The sequence below is a fragment of the Phoxinus phoxinus genome (genome assembly GCF_949152265.1).
Source record: "Phoxinus phoxinus genome assembly, chromosome: 4".
In the NCBI taxonomy this organism is placed as follows: domain Eukaryota; kingdom Metazoa; phylum Chordata; class Actinopteri; order Cypriniformes; family Leuciscidae; genus Phoxinus; species Phoxinus phoxinus.
Window position 1 is genome coordinate 12759831 of NC_136879.1, and position 23415 is coordinate 12783245.

The 23415-nt window shown below is 44.0% G+C and overlaps 1 protein-coding gene across 1 annotated transcript in view; it reads left to right on the forward strand.

Annotated features, from left to right (window-relative positions):
- Positions 1-7421: 7421 nt before the first annotated feature.
- Positions 7422-23415, forward strand: part of LOC306997786 (cyclin-dependent kinase-like 1) — a 110519-nt gene continuing 94525 nt past the window's right edge. The window contains exons 1-3 of the mRNA XM_079611267.1: positions 7422-7853; positions 10458-10652; positions 10755-10876. Of these exons, the coding sequence (XP_079467393.1) occupies positions 10485-10652; positions 10755-10876 (290 nt within the window). The 5' untranslated portion in view covers positions 7422-7853; positions 10458-10484. The remainder of the gene's footprint in view (positions 7854-10457; positions 10653-10754; positions 10877-23415) is intronic.

The window sequence follows — 23415 nt, forward strand, 5'->3', positions numbered from 1 at the left end:
TTCTCTTATAGTGGCCAGGAAGCCCTTTGCAGCTTTTGGGGGACAAACATACACAAAAATACACAGTGAAAGGACAGACAGCTAAATAACATGGGCATGACACTAACGTCTGGCCAAACTAACCACACACCTTATTAAATGAGTGCCAAGGTAAGATGATGACAGGCACACTGGAATGCTCTCTATTATACAAACACACTCCCAAACTGAACCCCGGCGAGCTGCACAACAGAACACTGTTATGAAGGCCACATTTATGTAATGCGGTGAGCTGATGTTCACTTTGCTGTTTATTTTCTGGCCTCTTGATTGTCATTAAATAGATGTGAAGCTGAAATATTAGATACATGTGATCCAAATCCACATTTGGCTGGCTTGAGCATTAGACATTTTTAGGAGCATCACACATTTTTCTTTATAACAATGTCCTCTCTGTACTAAGAGCAATTCACCTTAACAGAATTGTTTATTTTAATTATTCAACCTGCACAACACACCACATCAACTCTCTAGAAACAGTTATTTGCATGTTCTCAGATAATCTCACTGCTTTATTAAAGGGAATCTACAGTATACTTTACTGGAAAAGTATCCCATCATGCATTTCCACAAAGCCATAACATTAGTAAAACTTTAGCACGGTTTTCATTTGGATTTTCTTTGGTTTGTTTTAAATGTTTTGGTATGTTATAGATGCATAGGTATAAAGAGACTATTTCTCATAAAATAAAGCAGCTTCAATGTGTTTTGACAGCATCCAATTTCATGTGTCTGGCACTCCCTTGTGGACATGAAGAGCAGTTAAATCATCTGCTGATTTCAAGTCTTGACAGTAAATTCATGCAATTTCAAATAGTATTACTACTATTTATACTGGCCTGCCACCAAATGAAAAAATATTCTAAAAATAATGAACACTTACTGTGTCTTCCACTGGTCAGATTGACAGATAGCCACACCACATCAGACTGCTCAAAACATCTTTGAAAGCACCACAGAGTTAGTTTTCAGGAAGTCACACTAGTATTACCTTACTTGTATGCATCTTGGCATGTTGGAATAGGATGAAGTGTTTTAACCACAGAAAAAAAATAGTTTTACAAAAAAATACTCTAAAGTACTCTTTCTTAGAAAGAAAGTTTGTTTCTCTTTCCAGAAATTCACAATTTCCTAAAACCCCACACTATGGATTCTCTATATACATAAAAAAATATTTCCTTTTCCTTTCAACCTCCCTTGTCAAGTCAAGTCAAGTCATCTTTATTTATATAGCGCTTTTTACAATACAGATTGTATCAAAGCAGCTTCACAATTATAACATGAAAATACAAAAAAAATAATTGAAAATAATTGAATATTAAATGTCCCCAACTAAGCAAGCCAGAAGGTAAGGCAACAGCGGCAAGGAACCAAAACTCCATCAGGTGACAGAAGGGAGAAAAAAACCTTGGGAGAACCCAGGCTCAGTCGGGGGCCAGTTCTCCTCTGGCCAATGAGTGAACAGTGTATGAAGTTCAGAAAGAATTTGTCCAGTTCCGGTTGGTTGAAGTCGGAGTGGAGAGGAGGAGAGACTGGTTGACACTTCAGGTCAGCGGCGTCGTCGTGTCCTGGCGCTGGTCCTTCATCAGATCTGGATACGGCCTGGTTCCGGTGGACAGCAGTAAACCTCGGGATAGACAGAGAGACTAATATTAGCGTAGACGCCATCCTTCTTATGATGTACCAAGTACATCAGGATTAAGGGAAGTGTTCCCGGTCCCGGCTGTTCTAAACTATGCAGCCTAATTATAAGTCTATAATGTGTTATGTGTATGCTAGGCCGAAGAGATGTGTTTTTAGTCTAGATTTGAACTGACAGAGTGTGTCTGCTTCCCGGACAATGTTAGGAAGACTGTTCCAAAGTTTTGGTGCTAAGTAGGAAAATGATCTACCGCCAGCAGTCGATTTTGATATTCTAGGTATTATTAACTGGCCGGAATTTTGAGATCGCAGTAGACGTGAAGGACTATAATGCGTTAAGAGCTCGCTCAAGTACTGCGGAGCTAAACCATTTAGTGCTTTGTAAGTGATCAGCAATATTTTAAAATTTATACGATGTTTAATAGGCAGCCAATGCAGTGTTGACAGAACAGGGCTAATATGGTCATACTTCCTGGTTCTAGTAAGAACTCGAGCTGCTGCGTTTTGAACTAGCTGTAGTTTGTTTGTTAAGCGTGCAGGGCAACCACCCAGTAGAGCATTACAATAATCTAGCCTTGAGGTCATAAACGCATGAACTAATTGTTCTGCATTATTCATTGAGAGCATATGACGTAATTTAGATATATTTTTAAGATGGAAGAAAGCGGTTTTACAGATACTAGACACATGACTTTCAAATGAAAGATTGGTATCAAAGAGCACACCCAGGTTCCTAACCGACGACGAAGACTTAACAGAGCAGCCATCAAGTGTTAGACAGTACTCTAGGTTATTACGTGTGGAAGTTTTTTGTCCAATAATTAGAATCTCTGTTTTTTCTGAATTTAGTAGTAGGAAATTACTAGTCATCCAATTTTTTATATCAGCTATGCATTCCGTTAATTTTGTGAATTGGTAGGTTTCGTTAGGTTTTGAAGAAATATACAGCTGAGTATCGTCGGCATAACAGTGAAAGCTAATTCCATGTTTCCTAATGATATCTCCTAATGGTAGCATATACAGAGTGAACAGCAGCGGTCCTAGTACTGAGCCTTGTGGTACGCCATACTGAACTTGTGATTGATAAGACATCTCTTCATTTACTGCTACAAACTGATAACGGTCAGATAAGTATGATTTAAACCATGCTAGTGCAATTCCACTTATGCCAACATAATGTTCGAGTCTATTTAAAAGGATGTTGTGGTCAATGGTGTCAAATGCAGCACTAAGATCCAGTAATACTAATAGAGAGATACAACCACGATCGGATGATAAGAGCAAATCATTTGTGACTCTAACGAGAGCTGTCTCGGTACTATGGTACGGTCTAAATCCGGACTGAAAATCCTCGCAGATATCATTTCTTTCAAGAAAGGAACACAGTTGTGAGGATACTGCTTTTTCTAATATCTTTGACAGAAATGGCAGATTAGAGATCGGCCTGTAATTGACTAGTTTTGTAGGATCAAGTTGCTGTTTTTTAACAAGCGGTTTAATCATAGCTAGCTTAAAGGTTTTTGGTACGTATCCTAGAGACAAAGATGAATTAATGATATTAAGAAGAGGATCTATGACATCTGGAAGCATCTCTTTCAGCAGCTTAGTCGGTATAGGGTCTAACATGCACGTTGTCGATTTAGATGATTTGACGAGTTTGCAAAATTCTTCCTCTCCTATAGCAATGAATGAATCAAATTTTCCCTCAGGGAGACTACAATGCACTTCCTGATGCGATACTGTATTAGACGGTTGCATAGTTATAATTTTGTCCCTGATATTATCGATCTTATAAGTGAAGAAGTTCATAAAGTCATTACTGCTGTGTTGCTTGGAAACTTCTGGGCTTGAAGCTTTCTTTTTCGTTAGTTTAGCCACTGTTTCAAATAAATACCTAGGATTATGTTTATTTTCTTCTAATAGGGTTGAAAAATAAGCAGATCTAGCAGCTTTTAAGGCCTCTCTGTAAGCAATCGAGCTCTCCTTCCATGAAATCCGAAATACCTCTAGTTTTGTTTTCTTCCAGTTGCGCTCCATTTTTCTGGCTGCTCTCTTAAGGGCCTGAGTGTGCTCGTTGTGCCACGGTGTTGGACTATGTTCTTTAATCTTCTTTAAGCGCAGCGGAGCAACTGTGTCTAAAGTGCTGGAAAAGAGAGAGTTAAAAGTTTCTGTTGCAATATCAAGTTCTTCTAAGCTATCCGGGATGCTAAGATGATGAAACTGATTAGGAAGATTATTGATAAAGCAATCTTTAGTGGCAGAAGTGATCGGTCTAACATATTTATAACACGGAGTCGGCTTTGCAGCCTTGGCTAAATGTAATTTACACGAGACTAGATAGTGATCTGAGATGTCATCGCTCTGCTGCAGTATTTCAACGGCATCAACATCTATTCCATGTGATAGTATTAGATCTAGAGCAGTTGTCTCAAACCGGTTCCACGGAGGGCCTAGTGTATGCAGGTTTTCTCTTTTACCTTGAACCAAACTGATTGAGTAGGTCACTAATTGGTTAAGATCTCCCCTCACCTGGTAGTCTAGGTCTTAATTGGGCACTAATTGAAGGGAAAGACCAAAAACCTCCATACACTAGGCCCTCCGTGGAACCGGTTTGAGACAACTGATCTAGAGTATGATTACGGCAATGAGTCGGTCCTGACACGTGTTGTCTAACTCCAATTGAGTTTATAATGTCTTTAAATGCCAATCCCAATGCATCTTTTTCATTATCTATGTGTATATTAAAGTCACCAAAAATTAGTACTTTATCTGCAGTCAATACTAATTCTGATAGAAAGTCCGCAAATTCTTTGATAAAGTCTGTATGGTGCCCTGGTGGCCTGTATACAGTAGCCAGCAGAATTTTCAAACGTGATTTATCGGTTACACTATATATTTTTACATTAAGCACCAACACTTCAAAAGAATTATATTTACAACTAGATTTCTTAGTGGTTTTGAAAATATTACTATAAATTACAGCAACACCTCCTCCTTTGCGTTTCAGACGAGGTTCATGTTTATATCCGTAATCTTGTGGGGTTGACTCATTTAAAGCAATGTAATCGTTTGGTTTTAGCCAGGTTTCTGTTAAACACAGCACATCTAGGTTATAATCTGTAATCATATCATTAACTATTAGCGCTTTTGAAGTAAGAGATCGAATATTCAGCAACCCAAGCTTTATCATTTGCTCATTTGTATTATATCTGTTTTTTATTTGTTGAAGATTAATTAAATTTTTAACCTTAGATGGGTTTGAACGTATTTTGGATTTCCAAGTTCGGGGAACAGACACAGTCTCTATATGATGATATCTAGGTGAAAGAGGCTCTATGTGATGGGATTTATCTGACCTTGGTGACGTGAGGCCGCTAGCAGACGGTCGGTTAAGCCAGTCTGTCTGCTTCCTGACCTGAGGCCCAGATTGTCATGTTTTATCTCTAAGACTATGAGCCAAATTACTAGAGAGAAGAGCAGCACCATCCCAGGAGGGATGAATACCATCTCTTTTCAACAGGTCAGGTTTGCCCCAAAAACTTTTCCAATTGTCTATGAATTCTATATTATTTCGTGGACACCACCCAGACAGCCAGCCATTGAGTGAACACAATCTACTAACTATCTCATCACTCCGGCGAACAGGAAGGGGGCCAGAGCAAATTACAGTGCTTGACATCGTACTTGCAAGTTCACACACCTCTTTAATATTAATTTTGGTGATCTCCGACTGGCGAAGTCGAACATCATTCGTGCCGACGTGAATAATAATCTTAGAGAATTTACGTTTAGCATTAGCCAGCACTTTCAAATTTGCTTTGATGTCAGGCGCTCTGGCTCCCGGCAAACATGTGACTATGGTGGCTGGTGTCTCTATTTTCACGTTCCGTGTAATAGAATCGCCAATAACTAGGGCACAATCAGAATAATTCTCAGTGGGTGTTTCACTGAGCGGGGCAAATCGATTTGTTATCGGAACGGAAAAGTGGTTTTTTGATCCGCGACTAGAGCGATCTCTCACTGTCACCCATCTGCCCTGCTGCACGGGCTCTACTTCAGCCGGAACCGACTCATGTAAAGAGTTCACTAGGCTAGGCGCATCCAAAATAGTATCTAAAGCTCTAGCACTCTTCTTACTATTCTCGATTAAAGTTTGGATGCGTGTCTCTAGTTCTGAAATCTTCTCTGTCAGCCTGACTGTCTCCTTGCATTTATCACATATAAATCCTATATTGCCGACAGAGAAGGCTATGGTAAACATGTGACATGAAGTGCAGGTGACAATAACAGGAGAAGACATTACTCACCGTGTTTGTTGACTGATTCTTACTCACCTGGGCTTTTATGAACTCAAAGGCGCGGGCGCGCGAGAGAAAAATAAATAACTGAGCGCACGGGTGGTGCGTTAAAAGGCTAGCGAGTTAGCGTGTTGTGCTGACAATAACGGAAGCTAGCAATGTCAGGTTAATCTGAGATGTTGAGTAAGCTGTATTTAGTAGTATAAACAACTAGAATTTATAATAAATGATGGTTCAAAACAGAAAGAAATACGAAGCTAATACGAGGCTTAGACGCAGCAAACAAACTCACAGCAGCAGCAGTCACAGCGAGGCAGACAGGAGCAATCGATCTCAGAGGAGTGAGTAAGTGGGCAAAGCAACAAATCCAGTGGGCAAAGCAACAAATCCTTGTCTGGCTTATGCTACTCTGAGCAATGCCTGAACTTTGTATTTTGAGCACTTCTTGCCTCTTCACGATGACTCGCTTGCTGTAGTCCTCAGTTGTAAGTCGCTTTGGATAAAAGCATCTGCTAAATGACTAAATGTAAATATCAAATATCCAAATGTAATGTTACATCAGGTTACTGTAGGACAAGGTCTAACTCTGTCCAACACCATTTGTGTTTGTGGGTTCAGCCAACACTGACCTGTGATCTTTCTCACAAACTGAAGCCAAGGAAACCAGGCTCCAAAACAGAGAGATCGCTGGCTGGCAACAGCATGCACTTTTGATCCCACAAACTCAAACTGGACAGTGAATCAGAACATGGTCCCATTGTGCTCATGAAAGTGTCAAAGTAGCTGTCTTTCTGATCATTTCTAAAAATAAAAATACCTTTCACCTATTTGTTAATTGTGTATTTGTAAAGAGCTCTTTAATTGAATTGTTTCTGTTACTGGTAAAAAGGGAATTAAAGCTCTCTAATCGAAGCTCTTCAAAAGAGAGAAAAAAAAATGTGTTTATATATAAATCTTTCAAGAGCCTGATTCCTTTCTTTTTCCAAACACATGCAGAATCCAGGGGGAAATAAAGGCAAGTGCTTTAAAATGTAATTACAATGCAACTTGTATGTAGGCTACCTACATAATAAAGTATATAGGCTATTGTATCAACTGTACCTAGCAATCTAATAGTAACCATAAAGACAATATTAATTAAATGATTGGCAGTTTTTGTCATTGTACAACAAAAAATATTAAAATATTATCAGGAAAATATTACAAATAAACACGTTTTTCCTAAATAATAAATAAATACATTTAAAAATATATGTTTCATCATAAAATGTTCCGTGGACCTCTATCCCCCTCTTGTGGCCTTAAACCCCAGTTTGACTTTAATCCATGATAGATGAGACAATAAAAGTAAAAAAGTGTAATGTAAAGTGATATGGCTATTATAGAGCCCCAGTGCACAATCAACGTACACATAAACCATATAGGAGCCTGAGCCTCGCAGAGGGTTGTGTTGCTCTCAGTGATTACCTACACCTGCTCACTGAGCTCAGAGCCGGACTCAGCGCCATGCGCTCGCGCTACGTGCTGTGGATGTGACGTTGAGGTGCAGCCAACAGTTCTTGTTGCTGTCATCACGTCGTCTGTGCGCGTGAACACTTCTAAAAGCACTCAAATGAGTGAACAATCGACGACTCTCCGGTGACATTTCCATATATCGCCACTGATCTAGAGGAATGAATGCTTATGTCTACTTGGATGGAGCTTTCTCGAAGACAATGCCTCAGGAAACTGCTGGCACTAAACTAAAAGAACTGCGTGTTTGGAGCTCATGAAGAACATTTGCGACTGTATTAAACAGTGAAATTATGAAAGCTGTTATTCCTTAACGTAGAGGAGAAGAGAAAAGCTTTGTAATTTACACGAGTCATTCCTCAGGTAAGGTGACCTAGCAACGTAGATTGTGCTTTTGAATTACATTTACATTTGAGCTTATTTGAATTAGAAATGTAAGTCATATTGCGATTTTTTTTTTTTTTTATCTTTTAGATTTAAAATGAATCAGTTAGCAGCATGTTTTTATTTAAAAATCCTTCTCATAAATATTTAATTTGGTATTCATTAAAGCTGCAGTCCGGCACTTTTTTGGGTTTAAAAATATAAAAAAAAGACATTTTTGAAAAAAAAACGTAACCAGCCAGTGTTCAAAACGATCTGCTTGCCTTACCTCGATTCAAAACGGTAAGCTTGTAATAATGATTTTAATTCCAGTGGTACTGGTGGATTTCCGCGGGAATTTCGAACATGTCTTTGCGTCATTACGTCACTTATGTACACATAGAGAAGGAGTCCCCGGCTAGCGTGTGTGGATGATGGAGGTGGAGATTTAGCTTAGGACTTTGTATGGCGGATCCCGAAAGTTTAAACTTTCAGTTTTCACTTTCCCGAAAGTGAAAACTGGAGATTCAACAGTTGTAAAACCCAAAGACTTCGGACTTCAGAGTGGCTACAGAAAAAATATATTGTTCACGTTTTGACGTGATATAAGCAATCGTTAGATTTAATCAGCATGATATAGCCTACTGCAATGCTTCCCCCAACCCCCCGAATTTGGTCAGAACAAAAGTGAATGTTACTTACTTGTTCAGATGAAATTTTCCGATGAAAATTCTAATGTTGACACTTTCAAAAAGTATACTCTGAGATTGCTGATGACAGTAGGCTACAATATCCACAGCGAAGCGGCAGCCTCAATACATTGTGTTCATCCGCGCTGTTTCATGCCGATTTACTACCCACGCACAGTTAATAATTCCGCGAATAACTGCAATTGCAGATTTCTAACAGAGATGGCGACAAAGAGGAAAAACGACGGACTGCAGCTTTAAATAGACAGAAGAAGAAAAATGCCCACTGGATGACAACTACATACGTAAACACAACTAAAGTTGCTTTAAAATAGGTAATAGTCCTACTAATGGCCAACATGTGCTTTACTTGTGTTATTTTAATAGTTTTGGAAATACTCAATGTAATTTTTATTACTATTATTGTAATTTATCATATTAGCAAACACTGTACTGTTTTGTCAGGTAATATCTAAATTAACTGTTTTTTTGTTTGTTTTTCCAAGACAAAAATAAAATGTATAAATAAATAAAAAAAGATTGAATATCAGGTTATACATCAGAAAAAATAAACACATGTGCAAACTTATGTGGATAGGGAGAGCGGGGCACAACCTAACACTTTCTCACTTTCTCACTTTGTGTACTTAGGGTTCAGAATATAATTTTTTTCCCCACATTAATTTCACACATGATTTGACACATGACACATTTCGTAACATATGACAGCTTAAAATGTTATCTGATCTAATAAAAAAATATACAAGACAAACTAAAATATTTTGTCAATTAAATGCAATTATCCACTTTTTCATTAATAATTAAAAAAAAAAAAAAATTTGAGTTTGATTAAAAAAAACTCCACAAAACAACTATAGGCCTACAGCATAGTTCAAAATATAATAATTAATAATTTCTGAACATTGATTCTCAGTCTTTCTCATGGTTTCTTAATAGAATTCATAAAAGTTGTTAATGTGAATTATATCACTAACATCCTAGAATAGCATCGTTCTAATTGGGGCACATTGTAACGCAGTGTTAAAACATGCCCCACCTGCACAGCTGGGATTTAAACCCGGCTAGTGCCTTCTGTTAGTTAGATAAGGATTAAATAACTATCTAAACGGCTAAATAACAAATTGGAGATGAAAATAATAACAGATTTGTCTCATTGTATATAAACACTAAAAACTGAGATGAAAAAAATAACTTCAGTTAGAAATTTACTTTAGCTATAGTTAAATAAATCTTCAGTGATATCTTCCTAAGATTTTGGTGCAATTTTATCCCTATATAGTCATAGTGTTGATATGGCAATTAGTAAATACACTAAGTTTCGTCATGCTGGCATGTGTGGAAGCTTTTAAACCATGTGTGTTACAACTGCCCTGCGTTAGTTTGTGCCCCGCTCACTCCCTACTCCATTCTAATTCACAAGTTTACCTTCAGCAGGTTCAGTGAAAACAAATCTGCACCACAGAATTATATTCCTGAGAATTTTGTGCTTCCAAGTTTGAGGCAGCAGATTGAGGTTCATATAGAAATGGTTTACTGTGTTGGAGGTGTGGAAGAACTTGACAGGCTTGTACAAACCCCTTTGGAATGAATTGCAGTGCTGCCTGTGAGCGGTTCCATCGCCTATCAGTATTATCTGACCTTTCTGATGCTCTTTTGTCTGAATGGGAGCAAATCAGTCTTTATTTCCAAAAGAATGGAGCTGTTATTATAACAAAGAGAGGACCAACCTGTATTAATTATCATGGGTCTGAAATTAATAGTCCATGTGGAGGTGTTGTTCAGGTGTCCATACTTTTGGACATAATAATGTTTCTCCCAGAAATTTAAATTCTGTCATCATTTATTTATACTGTTCCACACCATATGATTTTATGTGTTTGTTTGTTTTTTGCAGTATGTAGCCCTTCCAGATCTCAGTGAGATGGATAAGTATGAGAAAATGGCTAAGATCGGCGAGGGCTCGTATGGAGTGGTGTTCAAATGCAGACACAGGGAGACAGGTCAGATAGTGGCCATTAAAAAATTTGTAGAGTCTGAAGATGATCCAGTCATCAAGAAGATTGCATTGAGAGAAATCCGCATGCTGAAGGTACAGTAGATGGTAGATATAGAGAATGTATGCATACATATTGCATAATCCCCAAAACATATGCACAATTATACATAAACATTTCCATTTTTATCCATATAGCAGTTGAAGCATGTGAATTTGGTGAATTTGCTTGAGGTCTTCAGGAGAAAGAGACGCCTTCATCTGGTCTTTGAGTTCTGTGAGCAAACTGTTCTAAATGAACTGGACAAGCACCCCAGAGGGTCAGTCATATTCTCCTCATTTAAAAAAATCTGAATCTTAAAAATGACCGGAAAATAAAGCAAATTCAATAATTATGGTTTAAGATATTTGGCCCCTATAGATTATCTTGTGTTTTTCTTCTCCTTTTGAGCTTTTCTTTCCTTTTTCTTACCTTTACCTTTCACTCCCATATTATTTATTTATTTTATTTATTTATAAAAGGACCATGTACAATTTTTAACATAAATGTTACCATTTCATGCATTGTACCGGATTTAGCCAAAGGCAAATTTTCATCCGTAGTCCCCAGGCAGGTCAACACTAACATAAAATGACACAGACAATACCTATGTGTTCACATATAATAAAAACATACATAGGCTACACACACATACTATCAGGGCCACAAACAAATACAAATAAAATAAAAATCAATTAAACTGCAAAAATCTCAGTATTTACAGAGTTGGTTAGATTTTACAAAATATTTTAACTTCAATTTAAAAAGACCATGAGCTTTACACCCTTTTATATCCTCTGGTCATTCCACTGTAGCTTTCACTGCGAAGTATGATAGTCCAAACAGTAGCGTTTTTTTGGGGCGGCATTTTTTCATGTAACATGGGGGGCGGCACGAGCTGTTAAAAAAAAAAAAATCCTCTGCACCGCGATGCGGTTTTTTATTATATATAATTTAAATTATTGGCAAATTGGCGCCCCTGCTTGCTGAGAAGGTGCCGTCTGCCGTGCACAGAAGCTATGTCAAGGGGGTCTCCAACATGTCACTCGCGAGCCACCAGTAATGTTTGCTGATTGGAGGTAGCTCGCCAATAAAGCTTGCTTTATGTTCCCATTTTGCGCGCAGTGGCGGTTCTACATTGAATTACACCCTGGGCCAACTCGAGCGCGCAAAAGACGCGAAATGTGAACATAAAGCAAGCTTTATTGGCGAGCTACCTCCAATCAGCTAACATTACTGGTGGCTCGCGAGCGACGTGTTGGAGACCCCCTTGACATAGCTTCGGTGCATGGCAAACGGCACCTTCTCAGCAAGCAGCGGTGCCAATTTGCCAATAATTGAAATGATATATAATAAAAAACCGCTTCGCGGCGCAGAGGATTTTTTTTTTAACAGCTCGTGCCACCCCCCATGTGACATGAAAAAATGCCGCCCCGGGCAACCGCCCGGTTCGCCCGTGCTTAAAACCGCTACTGTTTGCGCGCTCGAGTTCGAGTTCTTGAAGGGGGTCTCGCCCAGGGTGTAATTCAATGTAGAACCGCCACTGAGTCCAAATGCAGAACAACGAAAGGGAACCAGACAATTATTCATGGATGATCATCTGGTAGATCTCACAGAGTTTTCAGAGCGAGTCGCATAATACAGAAGGAGCCAAGCCATTTAAGATTTTATAAACCATACACAAACTTTAATATAGTCTAAAATTGTCAAAACAAGTTAAAAAAAATGTGTTTCTCTATGATCCTACAATAATGAAAATGGTTTGTATTTTTATCTAAAATGTTTAAGTCAGTTTATATAGGGATTTTAAAAGTTTAATCACAGTTTCACCAGCTTGACCCCACCATGTCAGACAGTAAGACATGTGAGGGAGGATTGTAGTATGCATAAAAGTCTTAGCTAAATCAACAGAGAGACATTGTCTAATTTGTCTAAAATTTGCCAAGTTATGTAATATTCCTGACCATTTTCTTTACATGTTTTTTTAAAAATGAGATTTGAGTCCAATATTATGCCAAGATAATTGAACTCATCTTTTCACCATTAATAAACATATCAGCATCAGGAGATTTAATGTTTGTTTTTGAGAAAAAAAATCATTTTGTTTTACTAATGTTCAAACTAAGACATGATTGTCCCAGCCACCGTGTGTAATCCTTTCTGTAGCAGCTTTTAACTTCTCAGCTGCTAACTCTGCTGTTCTCGCATGTGTAAAAATAACAGTATCATCAGCATACATTTGTACTTGTATCCCTTCACACTGTTGTGGGAGATCATTACAGTAATATACAGACTAACTAATAAGGGACCTAACAATGATCCTTGGGGTACACCCATTGTATAATGTAAATTGCAGGACTTAACCCCTTTCATTTCATTACACATTGTTCTCTATTTAATAAATATGAAGATGCGAAAGCTTCAGATGAAAACTGAAGTGTAGCCAGTTTAGAAAGGAGAACTGCATGATTAACTGTATCAAAGGCTTTACATAAATATAATTGGTGATAAAAATATAGCACCAACAAATCCTCTTTTGTCAACTTTACATTTAATTTGCTCTATTAAATGTAAAGTAGCTGTTTCAGTAGAATGCTTTACTCTGGAACCAAACTGCATACAATGTAAGCCAGACTTAACTGTTGTTAAGATGTGATGTCAGTTGTGGCAGAAATAAGGAACTACATTGACCAAAATGCAATGCGGTTATACCGTTATTAGGAGAGGTTCGGTGAGACGGAAGAATGTAGCGGGATTATTTAAGCAACAGGTGTGCGGGGGTTAAGGCAGGGAAGTTTGAAAAACAGAGTGAACATGAACTGGATGAGTTCGAGCCGCTAGAGTTTTTAAACACACACCTGAGTTATCTGTCTAAACGCTTCGCTGGCTGCACTGCGGAAGAGTGTTGGGATTTTCACTGTCTTGGGTCCTGAAAGACACTCGTCATCGGCTGTGCGTGAGCGGAGTAATAGACATTTTAATTAGTTCCCATTACAACGCCGCCGAAAAGGAATAGCTGGGTTTCTAAGTAGCCTATTTTGCTGACTGCAATGCGGAAGAGTTTTGGGATTAACGCCGTCTCGATACCTGGAGGAGACTCGTCATCGGCTGTGTTTGGGCTGAGTGGGAGCTGAACGTTGCAGCGCTGTGAGTGAGTTACCCCTTTTCATTGTGGACTGAGACACACAATGCCAAGATAGGACTGCCTGGAACAATACACTTTCCTCTTGATAAACTATCACTCGCCTTCAACCTACAAAAAAGACACTACAAACTGAGATCACATACACACACACACACGCACACTTATACACACACACTTACCCCTCCCTCAACTAACGAATGCTAAAAGAAATGTCCAAAGTGAAGCTTATTGAAATTAGTAAAAGAGATTAACGCATTGAGTTATTGCTTGTATGTGAGTTGAATCAATCACTTTATTATTTTTGTTTTGTGGACTTTATTACATGAAGTGGTTGAAAACTGAGGAATATCTGGTTGATGAGATGCTTAATTTCCCCGTTTCTTTGTTAGTTGCTCAAATTATGGTATGAGAATGTTTTTTTTTTCTGTTTTTTTTACTGAAGTAGACTAAGTGCTTTAGAGAGAAGAAAATACAAAAAACCTGAAAGAGTCATACAAGACTTAAATAAATCATTTTATTTTTGATGTCATAACTGTGTGTAGGTCTGTAACGAGTGATAGGTTAATTTCATGATTACCACAATCACAGAAAATGGCGCCCGAACAGGGACTTAAACCCTGGACCCTCAGATTGCTTATTCTTGTATCTATTTTTGTGCTTTAGAACCTGAAAACTCTACTAAGGGCCCTTTCACACCTACCTTGTTTGGTCCGGACTTTCGGACTTTTCAGTTTGGTCCGAATCAAAATTGCAGGTGTGAAACCTCCCCCGGACCACGGTCCGCACCAAACAGACGAAATTCGGACCGATGAAAAGAGGTAGTCTCGGTCCGGATCAAACTGAACAAAGGTTTGGTTCGTTATAGTGTGAAAGCATTTTCTGTAAGGTTCGGACTTTCGGACCATTTACAGGAAGTTCCGGTGGTTCCCGCGTAGCCGAAGAAGACAAAGATAGCCGGAAAAATTAGCCGTGGTAGCACATGGGGAGAGGAGGAAACAAGGTTTTTATTTGAAATATGGTCTGACGACATTAGAAGTCAACTGGAAAAACGCTTGCAGTCTTCTCCTGCTTTCCTGCCGGCGACGATCAAATGTTCACACAGCGAGGACGTTCATTTGGCGAATTTGAACTAGCCTCGCGTATAGTTGGTGCTGCAGGCAGTAATACCATAATAATAACAATTTAGTTTCAACAATATGCGTCTGTTCATTCATTGTTGTCAAAGTTACCCGCCGATTTGACAACACGCTGACGTCAGACGCACGTCCGTTTTCAAACCAATCAATGTCGAGATGCAGCGCACATAGATGATGACGACAGAACGCAAGCATGTCATGTAAAGTTCTTTAGTGCGCTCGCATAATTGCAGTGTGAAACCAAACCAAAACTTACCGAATGTATAAAATGTATCAAAACATGAACTTTGGTGCGGACTTTCAGGTGTGAAAACGCCCTAAATCTGTGGAACTGAACCGAAGTGCCAGACAGAGTAAACATATTTAAATGTGTTAAATGTGGGGGAAATTTCGTTTTTTTTGTTACATTTTTCAGCTATCAATTACCACCAGTATTGATGTGAGAGAAGAAGTAATATGCAAAATTCTATGAAGTGAGTGTTGTATTTACTTTTTTTCTCTCTCTCTTTTTCCCCACTCTACTGATAATATACAAACACATGTCTTTTTACATGGTAAAAAATGGCAGATTCCTTACATCCATCATCAACTTTAGTTGATATTGAGGTTCCAGATGTTGCAACTCCAGATTGGACACCTGCTTCTCAACTTTAACCTAATTTTCCCTCTTCCCCTTATGTTCCACCTAGCCCTTTACAATCAAGAACTCATGTGCAGTTTGCTTCATCTAATGTAGCCCGTAGCACACCTGTGCAAAGCATTGTATGGGACGAGGACTTGATGCAGTTATGCACTCCATCTCCAGCAGAGGTAGCAACTGTTTCACCAGCATCTTCAGTTGTCCAATATGATTTGCCTGGTACAATTCCAAGACCTGCAAGGGAAATTGGACACCTTACTGCTCAAGTCCTGGGAAATTGGGACAAATTGTATGATCTCATGGGAAAACAGGAGACAGCTGTGAATGCACTTACCAGTGAATTGAAACTTACTTCTTCCCAACATGAAGGCCAATTGAAAAGTCTTGCTGAGAAAGTGGACAATCACACCCAGCAAATTTCAACGATTTTAACTACCAAACAACAAGCTGAAACAGAGACTGATCAAATGGTTAAGACAATGAAGTTTCTTATGATGGATGAATGTAAAAGTCTTTAACCTCAAATACCTGTTCCACGGTGGAGAAACTTCAACTAGAGATACAGAAAGATATTAAAACTGTCCGGCAAAACTTAAAAAAAAGCCATGATGAGTTAACCCACGATTTCACTCAGCTGACCGCCCAGGTTGACCACCTAAATGTTAAAATAACTGAACTGCAAGAGAGTACAGAAAACAGAGGATCCCCCGAAGGAACCTGAATCCTCAAACCCTTCCATGAATGTGTCACCCCCTGTAAATGCGGGTGCTGTCAAGAGCGACCATCTCAAATTAACCTTTCCAACTTTCGGTAGACCATCAGATGATTCTGATCCCTTTTTGTATTTGGCTAAATGTCAGGATTTTCTTGCATTACATCCTTTAACTGATTCTGAAGTCCTAGCTACCTTCCGAACAGTCTTGCATGGTACAGCACGTGATTGGTGGGAAGTAGCTACAGTGACCGCCTGGCATGAGTTTGAGTCTTCATTCCTTACTGTCTTTCTCTCTGAAGATTATGAATCAGAACTCAAGGAGAGAATGAGTCCATAAGAGACTTTGCTTTTACATATAGAACACTTTGCAAAAGGTGGAGGCCTACCTTAACCGAGTCTGAACTGCTTAAAATGATTTTAAAGAACATAAAGCCTTACTTAGCTAGCCAGCTACGTGGTCGTGTAACAACTGTAGAGGACTTGGTGCGGTTGGGACAACAACTTGAGAAGGATCATTTACAGCAGTTACAGTATAACTACCGTTTGAGCTCAAAACAAGGTCAGCCTGGACTCCTAGGACCCCTACCCACTATTAAGCGGCCTGCAGATAAGCCACCGGTACAGTGTTGGAGGTGTAAAGGGCAACATGCTCCTAGTAGTTGTCCACATTTTTCTTTGCCTTCTCAGTCTGTTCCACCACCAGAGCAACCTTCTGCTAACTTACAACGATCCTGTCCTCCTAGATACAGAGGTAAACCCACCAACAACTCAATGACAGCTGCAAATGCTTTACAACAGAAGGTGACAACACGTTCACAGAAAGCTGTTGTTGTACCACAACAGTTAATTGTACCAATTGGTATTGGTAATTGGGTAGGCAAAGCCATTGTGGACACTGGGGCGAGTTTTACCCTAATTCATAAGCACTTGTGGAAAGACCTCAACCCCACAGAACGTCTCGGTTACGGATGTAACCCTCGTTCCCTGAGTAGGGAACGGAGACGTTACGTCGAAATGACGACGAATGGGGTTCGCTTAGAAGCCTATCATCTTCGAACAGTAATAAAACGAGCCAATGGCAAGCAAATGCCATGGGTCTGCTGAATTTGCATAGCATAACTCCGCCCCACCCTGTGGGTATAAAGGAAGTGAGCTGGCAACATGCAGATATGTTTCTTCGCTGAAGGAGCCAAGGCTGAACTCGGCTGTTCCAGCGGTACAGCGGAAGTGGCAGGAAGACGTAACGTCTCCGTTCCCTACTCAGGGAACGAGGGTTACATCCGTAACCGAGACGTTCCCTTTCGTTGTCACTTCGAGTTACGTCGAAATGACGACGAATGGGGTTACCAGTCCAATCACGCCACCTCGGCTGTCTTCCAGTGCCCTGCGTAAGTCTGAGCTCCCTGTCGTGACTAGCACGGACGAAGGACTCCTACTTAACACAGGAATACCAAGGTACACTGGGAGCATATCTCAGTGGAATATGCAATCAGTGCCCGCCCGAAGGGGGGACTTAAGAATAACATATGACCCGGAGGGGGGTGCATACGGAAAACACTGGGGTGTCCAGCCCGTAGGGTGGAGTATTTCAACCCCAGGGGTGGCAGACTGGCTTGCCAAGGGAAAGACACATGCTCGAGAGAGGCTTACAGTGGAATACACACGTGGGGGTCGCCCAGAGGGGGAACCATGCACATGGTGGCACCTAGCCAATGCGAAAGCTGCCGGAGGCATAACTCTGGCGTTGACGTCAACAGCGCTGGAGGAACTCAGGGCTTATCAGGCTCACCTGAGGAAATATCGCACGTATCCAGTCCGTGGAGTGGAATGGCGAGCAAGCGAAGACACCTGAGCGGGTCCTAGCACCGGCTGGTTGAAGCGAGTACACGGGAGGACACTGGCTCCACTCGGAGATTATAGCTATAATCTGGCGAATGTGTAGGGTGTCGCCCAGCCTGCAGCTCTGCAGATGTCTGTTAGCGAGGCGCCATGCGCTAGAGCCCAAGAGGAGGCCACACTCCGGGTGGAGTGGGCCGTCACACCAAGGGGGCACGGTCGACCTTGCTGCTGTTGTAAGCCAAAGCAATGGCGTCCACTATCCAGTGAGACAACCTTTGCTTGGAGAGAGCCTTTCCCTTCAGCTTCCCACCATAACAGACAAAGAGCTGGTCTGAGGTCCTGAAACACTGCGTTCTGTCTAAGTAAGCACGGAGTGCGCGTACTGGACAGAGCAATGCCAAGGCTGGGTCTGCCTCCTCCAGGGGCAGCGCTTGCAGGTTCACCACCTGGTCCCGGAAGGGAGTGGTGGGAACCTTGGGCACATATCCAGGCCGGGGTCTCAGGATCACGTGAGAAAAGGCCGGCCCGAATTCCAGGCACGCTTCGTCTACAGAAAATGCGTGCAGGTCCCCTACCCTCTTTATGGAGGCCAAAGCAACCAGGAGCCCTGTCTTAACTGACAGGAACTTAAGCTCCACTGATTGCAGAGGCTCAAAGGGAGCACTCTGCAGGGCATTTAGTACCACTGAGAGGTCCCAAGAGGGAACGAGAGGAGGGCGAGGAGGCTGTGTTCTCCTCGCTCCTCTCAGGAACCTGATGACCAGGTCGTGCTTTCCCACGGACTTACCATCAACTGCATCGTGATGTGCGGCGATAGCGGCAACATATATTTTCAGGTTGGAGGGAGACAGCCTTCGCTCCAACCCATCCTGCAGGAAGGAAAGCACGACACTGATCGGGCATGATCTGGGGTCTTCTGAGTGAGAAGAGCACCAAGACGAAGAGGTTCCACTTCAACGCGTAGGCATGTCTAGTGGACGACGCTCTAGCGGAAGTGATGGTAGCCACCACCGCTGGTGGTAGGGTACTCAAACCTGCCTCGTCCCGTCCAGGAGCCACACGTGGAGGTTCCAAGATCGGGACGAGGGTGCCAAAGGGTGCCCCGTCCCTGAGAAAGGAGGTCCTTCCTCAGAGGAATTGGCCAGGGAGGTGCTGTCGCGAGGAGTACAAGTTCTGAGAACCAGGTTCGGGTGGGCCAGTGCGGCGCAACCAATATGACCTGCTCCTCGTCCTCCCTGATCTTGCACAGGTCTGTGCAAGAAGGCTCACTGGGGGAACGCATACTTGCGGAGGCCCCGGGGCCAGCTGTGCGCCAGAGCGTCCGTGCCGAGCGTGCCCTCGGTCAGGGAGTAAAACTGGGCGCAGTGGGACGAGTCGTGGGAGGCAAACAGGTCTACCTGTGCGTCCCCGAACTGATCCCAATCAGCTGGACCGCCTGGGGATGGAGTCTCCATTCTCTCGGAAGAGGCTGAAGCCGTGAGAGCTCGTCGGCTGCACAGTTCAGGTCTCCCGGAATATAAATGGCTTGAAGCGACCTCAGATGCTTCTGACTCCATATGAGGAGGTGGCGGGCGAGTTGCGACATACGGCGGGAGCGTAGACCACCTTGTCGGTTGATGTACGCTACTGTCGCGGTATTGTCTGATGGGACTAGTACGTGCTGGTTCTTGAGCAGCGCCCGGAAGCGGTGCAGAGCGAGACGTACTGCCAGCAACTCGAGGCAATTGACATGCCATAGGCGGTGGGGACCTGTCCAGGAGCCCGCGGCAGCATGTCCATTGCACATGGCGGCCCAGCCCGTGGAGGAGGCATCCGTTGAGACAACAACATGCCTGGAAACTCGTTCTAAGGGCACTCCGGCCCGAGAAAGCTGAGATTCGTCCACGGGGAGAAGGTCTGATGGCAGGTCGGAGTAACTGGTACTCGGAACGTGCCCTGACGCCATGCCCACCTCGGGACTCGATCGCAAAGCCAGTGCTGAAGCGGTCTCATATGAAGCAATCCGAGCGGCGTTGCCGCGGCTGCAGATGCCATATGCCCCAGGAGCCTCTGAAAAAGTTTCAGTGGAACCGCACTCTTGCCCTCAGATTGTCTCAGGCAAGTCAGCAGTGACTGCGCGCGCGCTCGTAAGCTGCGCGCACATGGCGACCGAGTCGAATTTCCTACCGAGAAAAGAGATCCTCTGCACGGGGCAAAGTTTGCTCTTCTCCCAGTTGACCCGAAGGCCCAGACGGGCTAGGTGCCGGAGCACTAGGTCCCTGTGTTCGCAACCCTGGTCCGAGAGTGAGCTAGGATTAGCCAGTCATCGGGATAATTCAGGATGCGAACCCCGTGCTGCCGTAGCGGCACAAGGGCTGCCTCGACGACCTTCGTGAAGACGCGAGGAGACAGGGCCAACCCGAATGGGAGAACTGCGTACTGGTATGCCTGCCCCTCGAAAGCAAACCGCAAGAACGGTCTGTGTCGAGAAAAATTGGAGACATGAAGTAGGCGTCCTTCAGGTCGATCGCTGCAAACCAATCCTGTGGCTGCACACCTTCGAAAATGCGCTTGGCCATGAGCCTCTTGAACGGAAGCCTGTGAAGGGAACGGTTCAAGACGCGCAGAACCAGGATTGGCCGTAACCCACCGGATATCCTGGGGACAATGAAGTAGGGCTGTAGAAGCCGGACCTCATTGCGGCTGGAGGGACAGTCTCGATCGCACCCTTCGCCAGCAGGGTGGCGACCTCCGCTCTCATGACAGGGGCATAGCCACCGACCATAGTGAAGCGGACTCCCCTGAAGCGGGGAGGAGACCGTGCGAACTGAATCGCATAGCCGAGCCTGATGGTTCGCGCAAGCCAGCGGGACAGGGGGGAAGCTCTAACCAGGCTCCCACGGACTGAGCCAGCGGGGTCATGCGAACGACAGACGTCCCCCCGGGGGTGCAGCGAAGCGGAATGACCGGCCCAGACGTGGGTGGCATAGCGGCCCGGTGTGGGGGCACGGTCATTGGCCGCGTCCTGCCAGAGGAGGCCAGGGAAGGACCAGCGTTCCACAGGGGCGTGCTCTGGCAGGGGTCTGGCGACAGAGGGGGACGAGAGTGGCGAGGCCCGTGAGCGTGCGCACTGTCATCCGAGAACTCTGTGACAGAGGAGGGCGAGAGTGGCGGGACCCGAGGGTGGCGCGCACTGTCGTCCGAGAACTCTGTGTGCTCAGAGATGGGAGAGACAGTTCTTTGGAAAAAGAGGTTTTTCCCCCGGCCCTCCACCGGGGGAAGGAGTGGCCCTGCAACCACCTCCTAGAAAGAACTGCAACCCATTTCTGAGCTGCCCGTAACGGGAGCACCGCATTGCTGCGGGGCTGGTACGGGCTGGGGCGCCTTCCTGCGACTACCTCCACGGCACGGCCTGGGTGAAGGGTGCTGCTAGGGCCGGCAGGGAGTGTTGCAGGAGGGCGCCCTCGGCGGCGAGCGGAATGAGGCAGCTGAGCCGGCGGCTGAGCAGCTGGCCGCGGGATCAGAGCCTCAGTCTGCTCTGGGCAGCCGAGAACTCTGGGCAGAGTCCTCGACTGCGCCGCCGAGGAGGCCAGTCTGGGATATGGGGAGTTGAGGAAGCGGGTTCGCTCAACCTCGCCCATATCAACCAGACTAAGCCAGTTTTTGTCTCTGGACCACATATGTGGACATCACCTGACCCAGGGAGCGTGTGGTCACCTTCGTCGCCCGTAGAGCGAGGTCGGTGGCGGCACGCAGCTCTTGCAAGAGCCCTGGACCAGCCCTACCCTCGTGCATTAGCAATGAGCACCCCTGGCCTGGTAGACCTGAAGGATGGGCATAGCATGCAGTGAGGTGGCAGCCAGCCCCGCAGCTCTATAGATCTCTGCCACCGGAGTAGACAAAAACCTACATGCTTTGGGGTGGGTGGGTGCTTAGGGCCGCCACGCCAGTGGAGGCGCTGTGGGGACACAGTTGTGTTGCCACAGAACACTCCATAGGGGGAACCCCAGTGTACCCACTGGCCGCGACCTCATCGAGGGCAGAGAAGGCGGAAGAGGCCGCTGAGTAATCTCATGACCTCTTCATGCACGTCCAGGAAGAAAGGAATTGGGGGCGGGCCGACGTGTGCCGGTGCGTCCCCAAAAACCGATCATCAGCTTTAAGCACCTGGGACATGGCGGAGGGTTCCACACAAGCCCAAATGCTCGCGACTGCCTGGGGAAGCATGGCAGAGTTCTGGTTCAGACTCGGGCAATGCTGGCACACCCGGAGGAGGCAGCACAGCCGAGTCTTCTCCAGCGTACTCACGCCCACCTTGTGATGCGGCGATAGACAAGATTTCATCTGCCGGGGCATCGAATGAAATGCTGGACCAGCCCGCAACCTCTGGCCGGGACTGGTCAGCGATCTCATCCGGATACCACACGGGTTGCAATGTGAAGAGGAGTGTGTGGACCGAGGATAGATCGTCGGGTTGGTTCCACACAGCAGCCTCTGATCACCCTGGCCACCAGCCGAAGTATTCCCTCTTGTGAAGAGAATAGATCGGGGTGTGGATGAGGGGACTCTCTCTCGAGGAGGTCATCGAGTCTCGATCGTTACATTGCGATGGTCATGTCCCCGCAATGAGAACATGACGCATCCACGAACGCTGTCTGTGCGTTTGCCCAAACACATCAGACAGCGTCCGTGCCCATCAGCTGATTTAATCTGTGTATCGCACCCAGAAACGCACGGGCGAACCGTCTTTAAAAAGACGCGCCGCGTGCAGCTCTTTTAGAGAGATAAAACTCAAACAGCAGAGTTGAAGCGCCCAGGGAGAGACACACGACTGGCAGACCACTGCGCAGATCGGCAGGCAATATGAAGCTCGCTGGAATTCGCCGTCACACCAACACTTCTGAAGAGTAGCTCGTCTCGAAGAGTGAAGAGAGATGATCTCAGAATGGCTTGTGGAGTGAAGAATGCTCTTGGCTCCGAAAGCGAAAACATATCTGCATGTTGCCAGCTCACTTCCTTTATACCCACAGGGTGGGGCGGAGTTATGCTATGCAAATTCAGCAGACCCATGGCATTTGCTTGCCATTGGCTCGTTTTATTACTGTTCGAAGATGATAGGCTTCTAAGCGAACCCCATTCGTCGTCATTTCGACGTAACTCGAAGTGACAACGAAAGGGAACACAGCCTTAGCCCTTGGTCTCTTGGACCTTTATTTTTGGCAAACGGAGTGGCAGAAGTACCTTTGGGATGGTTAAATGTTCCGCTTAACCCTCTGGGGACCATAAACGCGCCGTTTTGCTCGTTGTACTATTCTCTCTATATGTTTGCTTTCGAAGCGTGAATATAGATAAACAGCAAGCCAAA